At 34.0% G+C, this 9,421-nt stretch overlaps 2 protein-coding genes across 4 annotated transcripts; one reads left to right on the forward strand and one right to left on the reverse strand.

Annotated features, from left to right (window-relative positions):
• Position 1: 1 nt before the first annotated feature.
• Positions 2-2,138, reverse strand: LOC139107685 (INO80 complex subunit B). 2 transcript variants are annotated; one of them, XM_070665479.1, is made up of 8 exons: positions 1,975-2,138; positions 1,803-1,915; positions 1,564-1,729; positions 1,170-1,353; positions 814-1,047; positions 550-722; positions 334-462; positions 2-126 (listed from the first exon to the last, which is right to left on the reverse strand). In XM_070665479.1, exons 2-8 carry the CDS (start codon positions 1,846-1,848, stop codon positions 117-119), a joined length of 942 nt encoding a protein of 313 aa, XP_070521580.1. In that variant the 5' UTR covers positions 1,849-1,915; positions 1,975-2,138; the 3' UTR covers positions 2-116. The 2 variants fall into 2 exon arrangements, with proteins under 2 accessions (XP_070521580.1, XP_070521579.1); XM_070665478.1 differs by having other exon boundaries at positions 1,803-2,138.
• Positions 2,139-2,370: 232 nt separating this feature from the next.
• Positions 2,371-9,002, forward strand: LOC139107623 (RNA-binding protein squid-like). Of its 2 annotated transcripts, XM_070665370.1 has the most exons (9): positions 2,371-2,665; positions 5,904-5,944; positions 6,028-6,155; positions 6,230-6,376; positions 6,472-6,603; positions 6,711-6,969; positions 7,242-7,313; positions 8,156-8,310; positions 8,543-9,002. In XM_070665370.1, exons 1-8 carry the CDS (start codon positions 2,523-2,525, stop codon positions 8,260-8,262), a joined length of 1,029 nt encoding a protein of 342 aa, XP_070521471.1. In that variant the 5' UTR covers positions 2,371-2,522; the 3' UTR covers positions 8,263-8,310; positions 8,543-9,002. The 2 variants fall into 2 exon arrangements, with proteins under 2 accessions (XP_070521471.1, XP_070521473.1); XM_070665372.1 differs by lacking the exon at positions 7,242-7,313.
• The last annotated feature ends 419 nt before the right edge of the window (positions 9,003-9,421 follow it).

A 9,421-nucleotide genomic window follows, 5' to 3' on the forward strand; every position in this document is an offset into this window, starting at 1 on the left:
TCCAGCGATGCTGCGCGAATCCAAGCCGATGACCGACTCGGCTTCACGGCGGCGTGAACGCTTGGCTTTGCGAATCACTTGGAGGATGTGGATAAGGAAGTCGGTGAAAGCAAGGCCTAGGCTATGCTACAAAGTAGTACAATTCAAAGAAAGGCCTGCTTCTTCTTTTTCTCGCCAATATATTCATTATGTAACGCTTGCATAAAAGACTTCATATTCGAATAAATAGCGACAAACACATAAATGTATGTATGCTTATGTACATGTAAATTACGTATATAAATAAATTGAAACAAATTTTTTGAACAGTTCTATCGATTGTATATTAATTACCTGATTACCAGAAGATTGGTTTTATAACACTTTAAACTGCACAATGGTATTCCAGTTTTTGAACATGAATATCTTTTGGGATTTTTACATCCATTTACTCCGCAAAGAATTTGTTTTGACGGACTTTTCCTAAAATATAAAATATAAATTAATCGAATATTATACATATGATTCAAATGCCACAAAAATTAAAGGCAAATAATAATTTTGTCATACCCTTTGATAGGAGAAAGTGGGAAATTTTCACCCGGTGGTAGAGATATAGAACTTCCTTCGATCGTTAAACGATACGTCACCAATGGAACTTGTCGCTTAGATAATCTTCCTTTACTGATGACTTTAGACGCTTTAGATTCTTGTTTTTTAAGTAGCCTTTCCATTGTCTTTTTCTATATAAGTAATTTAAATATTTTAATTTCTTACAAAATTATTACAAAATAAAAAGAATGTTTCTCGTCATTTTTAAAGTTTTGTTAGTACCTTATCCTTTTCTCTTTTTTCGTCAGCAAGCTGTTTTCGTTTCAGAGACTTTAGAGCGGCTTTCTGTATAGCTTCTGCAGTCATAACTTTTTCTTTGTATCCAGTAGGTAATGACATTAATTGTTCAACGGCAGGATTAGGCTCTGTATCAGTTTTTCTTTCAAACATTGCCCTCTGCCGTGCCGTCATTAATTTAGGATCCTTTGGTTTAATTTTTTTCAGTTCATCATCAACCTAAAATAAAATTTATGTTTTTACTTTTTTATTTTTAATTAGAACTATTAACAAGTATAGTAAAATGCAAAGCCATACAAATAATAGGTAAACTCTATGCTAATACATTTAAAGAAAAGTACCTCTTCCAATTTACCAGACTCAATAGCATCCAACCATCTTTCTTCTTCACTGCTAGTTCCACTATCTTTACCTTTATTACTTTTTGGAAGTTTTTTCTTTGCTGTTGCTTTTGGAGAAGGAGTAGTGCTTATTGTAGTGGCATTCAAACCACATGCCTTCAATATTTTTTCACGTTTATCCAAACTAAAAAAAACAATAAAATATATAAAAATAATGTAACTATTTAAACATGATAAAACATATTAATTAAAATTCAAATTAAAACTATTTTAAATAGAAATTGCAAAAAAAAAAAAAACTGAATAATTTTGTATACCTCTCAGCTTTTCTCTCTCTTTCTCTCACAATATAAATTCTAAATTGTATTAAAAAAACGTCGTATAATATGCATACCTTTGCTCATCTTCTTTTTTCATTTTTATTCTGAAACTTTTTTTCCGATCAGCATCAGTTGAAATTTCTACAAAAGTATCGCTGTCATCGTGCATAAGCTTTTTCTTCTTATGCTTTTTATGTTTATGCTTCTTGTGTCTTTTCTGCGGCGAGACATCGCTTGCGTCTATAAAAATTCAATCGAAATAACAATATTAATACGCGTGTTAAATGAATGTATTAAATATATATTCGATTACCTAAATTTATTTCCTCTTCCGCGCCTACGTCTCTCGGCTTGCCCATTCAGACGGAGGTAAACAGTCGATGCACTCGACGATTAACGACTGCACTTAGCGTTTTAGACTACGGCCTAAATTAATTTCAATTACCAAATTAATATAATAAAAAAATATACAGACTTTATTCAACCTGATTTGGGAAATGTGCCGTTTGTATAAATGTAGCACATATTCGGGAATATTGGACGAAGACGATAATTAAAATTCTCGCTGCAGAGACGTGACTTGAAGCTCGAACGTCTTGACATTTTCTAACCGTAGAAAATTTGTTACACCACGAACACCCTGACCAAATGAAAGGACGCGCTAAAGGCAGTTGTGCACGAGATTAAATTTCTTCCGAACAAGTTAATTGGCTGAAGGACTCTTAAATTTTGAGCCAATAAAATTTTTTCTTTTAGCTCGCAGCCAATGAAAGCGCTCGAAAAATTTGTGGCGCACTTTAATTAATGTCACAACGGTGGCAACTAAACTGATCTTCGCGTTCTTGCCGATAGAGTGCGGATCGACGCGACGTTCCTTGAAATCGAGTAGAACGTCCCACTCGTTCTCTCCCTCTTTGCCGTGGGGGATCTCTCTGCAGTTGTCCATCGATAAAAGTGCGATTGTGATTATTTTCTATTTTCGCGATCTTCCCTCGTATCGTTAACGCGAGTGAGCGAAACACAGCTTTAAACAATGGCTGATCAGCAAGACGGCAAGGATTTCATTAAGGACGTGGCGGAGCAAAATTGTGAGAAGAACGGTGATGCCGAAAGTGGCGGTACCGGTGGCGGTGGCGGGGACGCCGAGAAGAATGGCCAGGACTCGCAAGAAGACAGGTAACCACTCTATTCGTATATTCGAGCCCCCGAGAGTCCCTCAACGCAGTCGTACCGCGCGTATCCACGCGATTTGCGGCAACCGACATCCCTCGCGGCCCGAGAACGGCTCTGATTTCGAGCGCAGTTGCGTCCTGTCGGAGACGTTTTCCCGCGAAATCAGTCGGCGTCCCTTGCGGCGGGATCTCTGCTTTCGACACGGGCTTCAGACAAGATGGCGATGGGCTAATTCAAGCAATACCATAATCCGTGCGCATCGATTGTGTGCACGGAATGCCGATCACTCGTTCGCGTCGTTATCTCGCATCGCTCGGTCACGATGCGCTTGCCGGCCTTTTTTTTTTTTTTCATTCCCGGTACTTCGAATGCGAGTTACCACCGCCACAGCTCGGACGCGGCTTTTTTTTTTTCTTTCTTTTTTTTTTTTTTTCTTTCTCCTTTCTTTTACCCTGCCTGTAACGAAACTCTTATCGCATTCGCGTGTCGCGTGTTTACTCCGTGCGTTGTTCCCGTACTCAATTATTTCTTTTGCCGCTTTACCTTTCCTCACCTCTCCACTTTAACATTAATCACTTTTGCTATTCGAGCCCAGAGAGTAGGTACACAGTATAGTGCAATAAGTCTGACGTTAAGCAGCTCAATATCTTATTATAGCACGAATATTTAAAGTTAGGTATTTTATATATAAAAAATATAATTAAATATGAATTGTACAATTTTTGTCTATGTTCTATCGACTACCAATGCACTCGTAGTAAAATCTATTTAAAATATTTTATATTGCTCGTTATATAAAATAAAATAAGGTAAATATATAATTACATTCATTACTGTGTTGTGATAACAAATATGCGTTATTATTGCGAGGTATGTGTCCATTTGTTTTTCAAGCTTTCTAACTTTGATTTTTTTTAATTTTTTTTTAATTTTTTTTTATTTTTTTTTTTATTTTTTTTTTTTTGTAAATTTCTTCTTTCTGTTCTCATTCAGCCGATTAACTCTTTTTTTTTAGTCCTATAATTAATGGAGAGCAGTAACAATTTCATCATTGATAAAGTTTGTATGTATATTGTAGATTTACTTATATATATCCTATACAAATAATACTTGTATTGTATTTCTATTTTTTTTATAGAATATAATTTTGAAATCCACATTTGATCAGTTACGAGTCATCTTTCCTTATTCACAGTACAGTTTACAGTCAAATTCAGATCAGTCAGTTGCTTGAAACGATTGACAAATCCATCCATGCTTATCTGGGATCACTCAATTGAACTGTGAGACTTCGTGAATGAGCTTTGGGGTCGGAATTATTGTGAACAATCGAGCATCGAGTTCTCAAGTCCATCATGTTATGTCACAACATGAAAAGTGCTGGAATCAAGTCGAGTTAAATGTTACTTGAGATCAAATATGTGTCGCAGCGATACATACTTGCCTGCTGGATAATACAGAGTAGAGTAATTTCCACTGATTCGAGTGATTTGGATTATTTGGGCATGAGAAAATGCACAGAGACACTAGGGCCAATGCAAACATCTCCAATAGGCTCCGGAACGCCATTAACGCAGTTTCTGTGACTTGGTCTGCAGGTGGCAAACGTCCCAGAGCGATTATGGTGGGCTGCTTGCAACCGGCTGTGACCTGACCTGACAACAGATACCGGCGAGAGACTGGTACCCATGGTATTTATCATCAGCAATAGATGATATGAAAACGATATATATCAATAAACGTATATAAGTACAAACTTAACATCGCCGGAAACAAAAAGTTAAGGAAAAGATAGAAAAAAAAGTGTGTACATATTGCAGATTATTATTTGAATATGAAAAAGTATGAAAAGTGTATCTCGAAATTCGAGATAAATTGTATCTAATGTAAGCCTTCTTAATGAATTGTAAGATAAAATATCTATATATGTATGCGTATGAGTGTCGGATATAATGCACAATAATATTGTTTAAAAAGAAGTCAAATAAAAGAAAAGCAAAGAATGAGAGAGATAAGAACAAAGCAAATTCGTGCAATGACTAATGTTAATCTATTGTAATGTTAAAATTAATTTTTAGCTTTCCTATATAGAGTTGCAGTCGATCTACCACGTGCCACTAATTTTGGGCCAATTAATAATCGGGATTTGTAACTTAGAAAAGTTGTTTGTATTTTCCTTAGGAGCAGCCGTATCTCAACTGGAGTTGTATGGTAGCTTATTTGGATCATCGTTGTAACAGTACTTTGCTTTCTTTAATACATTTTTTTTTTACACATTTACACACATATACATATATACTTATGGATATGTACTTTTTTCTAAAACTTTTCCTTTGATATTTTTCACGAAATATGATATTTAAATTTAATTGTCCTGTATATGCAAACCTGCCTTCTTTGTTACTTGAATTTTACTACGCTGTCGCGTAGCAATTGCATATATAATTTGTATAATATATAACATTTAACTTGATAAAAAATTCATTTATTCTAGGAATATGGTATCTTATAACTCTTTGTTAGTATAAATATCTTGTTCAGTCTTACACGCAAGGAACGTGTTTATTTTTCCAAATCTGTACGTATATGTATGCACATGCATATATGTACGTATGTAGGACAATACCTACATTTGCGTGTTGCTGCAATTAAATATTTTTATTACTAAATCTTAATTGGACATAGTTGTGCGATTATCGTGCTTATATATACATATATATACAGGGTATCCCACCCTATGTTATAAAACTTTTACGGATAGGTGAATCTTTTAAAGATCTACCCATTCTTAAGAGTGATAATATGGGGAGGGACACTCTGTATAAAACGAAATTGTTTGCAGTGCTTTTTCCAGATAGCATTATGGATCATCAATTGCACTTTGTTAAATTGTAGTGTAGCTTTAATTTGCACACAGGGATAACATTATATCGACATTAAATTCTTAGAAGCATTTAATTTATTACTTTTTTATTTAATTTTTTTTTTTTTTTTAAATCAGTTCCATTGCTTTGCAGGTTGACCGGAAGTAATCAGGACTCTATGATTAATATTAATAGGCACATTCAATTTTTATTTCTATTTCGTTTATCTTTTAATACTGTGCCTATAAAAATTCAATTAAAATAATATCGCAATTAGGATTTGTAGTACCGCTATCGCGGTTGAAAAATTAAAATCACAAACACATTACCTTCTATTACATTTACTTAAAAATTTGATTTCTGTTTGTTGTTTACAGAAAATTATTTGTCGGTGGTCTAAGCTGGGAAACTACTGACAGTGAGTACTTTAAAAAAATTTATATTTGTCGATATATTGCGTTAAAAAAAAAAATTATTGATTTTTATTATAAAATGTTACAGGGGAATTAAGAGAACATTTCAGTACATATGGCGACATTGAAAGTATTAATGTTAAAACAGATCCTAATACAGGAAGATCGAGAGGTTTTGCCTTTATCGTTTTTGCCATAGCCGAAGCTCTCGATAAAGTAATTTTTTTTTCTTTTTCCGATGTCATACATATAGTTTATTGCTGTAAAATAAATTAAATTATTTTTCGTAGATTATGGCAGCTGGCGATCATGTTATTAACAACAAAAAAGTCGATCCTAAGAAAGCGAAAGCTAGGCATGGAAAAATCTTTGTCGGTGGTCTGACGACAGAATTATCCGATGAAGATATAAAAAAATTTTTTTTACAGTTTGGAAATGTAAATATCGTGTAAAAAAAATATAATTATCTATTATCTGTTTATAGTATATAAAAAAAATTGAAAGAAAAAATTATTGCATATTTCTTTTCCAGATTGTCGAAGTAGAAATGCCGTTTGATAAGACAAAGAACCAAAGGAAAGGTTTCTGCTTTATTACGTTTGAATCTGAACAAGTGGTAAATGAAATTCTTAAAACGCCCAAACAAACGATCAATGGAAAAACTGTAAGTTTCATCGACTTTTTATATCACAATAATGTTCAACTTAAAATGTTAATATTTCATAATTTAAAACTTGACATTAAATCAACATTATTTAATTCTCTTAACAGGTAGATGTAAAAAGGGCTACGCCTAAATTCGACATAAGCGGAGTGCGTGGAATGATGGGCCGAGGCAGAGGAGGAACTCGTGGTAGTCGAGGGCGTGGATTTGGAGGACAAGGTGGTTGGGGACAGGGTTACGGAGGCGGTTATGGCGGCGGCTATGGCCAAGGAGGCTACGGCGGTGGGTACGACGGTTATGGGGGATACGATTACTACGGCGGCGGTTACGGCGGTTACGGTGGTTATGATTACAGCGGATATGGTGGTGATTATCTTTTGTTCTTTACTATATAGCAAATTTTAGTAAATCGAATTTAAATTTAAGTAATGCCTCAGGTTGAGGTACTTTCTGTCACGAAATAGTCAGTATCCTGGCGATCTTCGGAGAGCATCTTCGCATCGTTTTCTTCGGATTAGAATTCTCGTTTTTCAAAATTTCTTTTGCACGAATTCTTTTTTTATACTTACAATGCATTGAAATCTCGATGGTACGTACGGATACTGACTCCATTGTACCATGTGTTTCATGAAACGCAGATGGCTATGGCTATGGCGGTGGTAATTACGAAGGTGGCTACGCGGGCGGGCGTGGTGGTGTACGCGGTAAAGGTACGCATTACAGCGTTCCTTGATATATTTTACTACTCAACATTTTGTATTTTGCTCTTCTTTTTTCCTTTACATTTAGCTTTGCCATCGCTAGCGTTGCACCCATCCTTGTTGTAACCCTTTGATTGCAATGAGAGCAATTTAACTTTCGACTTTGTCATAATAAATATCAACTCAACGTAAATCTTAATTGTATCTATAAACGAGTAAAAAAAATTGTTCTTTTTTTTACTCAAGAGAAAACAACTGTTTATGAAATTTTGCGGATTAAAGTTTTTTATTAATTATTTTAAAAAAATATACTCTGTTGAAATGTTATGGATTAAACATAAATTTTCTTTTACTAAATATGCATAATTAGTGTAACTTTGAATTGTAGAGTTGAAAAACGTGAAACATTTAGTAATACGATTTCGACAAAGTATATTTTAAAATAATTTACAAACAACTTTTTTTCGAACTTTAAAAAGTTATTTTCTCTTAAAATTATTTTTGCTTATAAATTCATATTGCTTAATTTTTTTTAACAAAACCAAAACGATTAGAATCTCTGAAAACTACGTTAAAAAATAAATCGAAAAGTATGCAGCTTACTACCTTAGCCTGTAGCCTCTTTGTTCTTACGTTTATTATCAATAATTTCTTCTTTTGTAGTACTTAATTGTTGTTAGTAGCGTAGTGTATTTTTACTGAAATGTGCGTGCATTATTATATTATACTTGTAAGAATCGATATATTCTATATTATTAACTTGTGTAATAATTGTATTAATCGTAATTGTAGCTTTCACATTATTATAGAAGTGGAAATAAACTAACAATACAGTATCTCTCTTGTTTCAGGTGGCTCAGGCTATGGCGGCAAGCAAAGAGGAGGAGGAGGAGGAGGAGGTGGAGGTGGTGGTGGTGGTGGTGGTGGTCGCCAAAATCAGAGGCATCAGCCGTACTAACAAAAATCCTCATTCGCGAACGCAATGCAATTTGCATTGTAACCGCTGGTGAGTTGCTACATAATAGGAACTCGGTGTATATCGCGTTATTACTTTAAGATATCATAAGCAGCAATCTCCTACCTTTTCCTATCCTTTTCGTTTAATTACTCCTAGTTTACTTTTTTTTTTCTAATTAAATATAACAGCTACCAATAAATATAATATGTTTTACGACACAAATTGTAAATTGAAAATACATGTTATATCTACAACATAGCGTACTTAATTTTTTTCACAGGTACTCTTCCTCACTACTACCGATCTCTTCATTCGTCCAATCATCATTCCATTAAGCCGCGCCCCTCCTCGCAAGAATTTCGACAATTTTTCAACAATGTGGACAGCTGCTGCTATGAAATCGATCATCGAAAATCACGGGACAGAGAAGCAGTAGTAATTTCATTTTGTATTTAACTCCACTTTGTTATTCCGCGTCTATATGCTTTCCTTTCTGCCGTCGATAGCTCGAGCTTGTGTCGTTTTTTTCTCCTTTTTTAATAGTTTACGGTAGAAAAGCAAGCATATAAAACCACCAGGCAGATTTTTGAATGTAATACCGAACAAAGCAGTAAAGTATCCAACAGTGTAACAGTCTCGTAAAAAAAAAAAAAAATAACTCCGTATGATAGATAATGGAATAAGAATTAGTTGTATAAAGATACAATGTAAGCACGACAACACGTGCCTCGTCAGAAAAATGTGTTGTTTATTGAGGAATCGCGTAACCAGAATTATTCCTATCGATATAAACCTACTTATCCTTAACTTATGTTATATTTTAGAGATCGAATAAGTCTTCTGCGATAAGCTACTTAAATGAACATTAGCTCATTGAATGATATCTGTATAAGCGATGTTTTATTAACATAAATTAATTTTTTATTATTTAATTGTTTCTTTAAGTAGGACGAACAATTTATTCAACATTGAGCTATTAAGTTTTTACGAAAGTGTAACGTTTAAATTATTTTAGAGTTATTATTTATGTCTATCATAGACATTTTAATTTTTCCATTTACATTAAGAAATTTATTTCAATCATAGTCGACTAATTTCGCTTTTCCTCAGATCAAAGTGTGTTTCTGGGTGCGTTCTTTTCATCCGCTAATATTTTGAA

The sequence above is a fragment of the Cardiocondyla obscurior genome, linkage group LG13 (genome assembly GCF_019399895.1).
Source record: "Cardiocondyla obscurior isolate alpha-2009 linkage group LG13, Cobs3.1, whole genome shotgun sequence".
NCBI classification, from domain to species: Eukaryota; Metazoa; Arthropoda; class Insecta; order Hymenoptera; family Formicidae; genus Cardiocondyla; species Cardiocondyla obscurior.

Excerpts from the sequence above, each read along its gene's own strand:
- LOC139107623 (XM_070665370.1), top strand. The coding sequence starts at position 2,523 with ATGGCTGATCAGCAAGACGGCAAGGATTTCATTAAGGACGTGGCGGAG. Across the intron at positions 6,156-6,229 it reads TAGCCGAAGCTCTCGATAAA|ATTATGGCAGCTGGCGATCA; the intron begins GTAATTTTTTTT and ends TATTTTTCGTAG. Across the intron at positions 6,604-6,710 it reads AAACGATCAATGGAAAAACT|GTAGATGTAAAAAGGGCTAC; the intron begins GTAAGTTTCATC and ends TTCTCTTAACAG.
- LOC139107685 (XM_070665479.1), bottom strand. The coding sequence starts at position 1,848 with ATGGGCAAGCCGAGAGACGTAGGCGCGGAAGAGGAAATAAATTTAG. Across the intron at positions 723-813 it reads AAAAAAGAGAAAAGGATAAG|AAAAAGACAATGGAAAGGCT; the intron begins GTACTAACAAAA and ends TTACTTATATAG. Across the intron at positions 463-549 it reads CCACTTTCTCCTATCAAAGG|GAAAAGTCCGTCAAAACAAA; the intron begins GTATGACAAAAT and ends TTTATATTTTAG.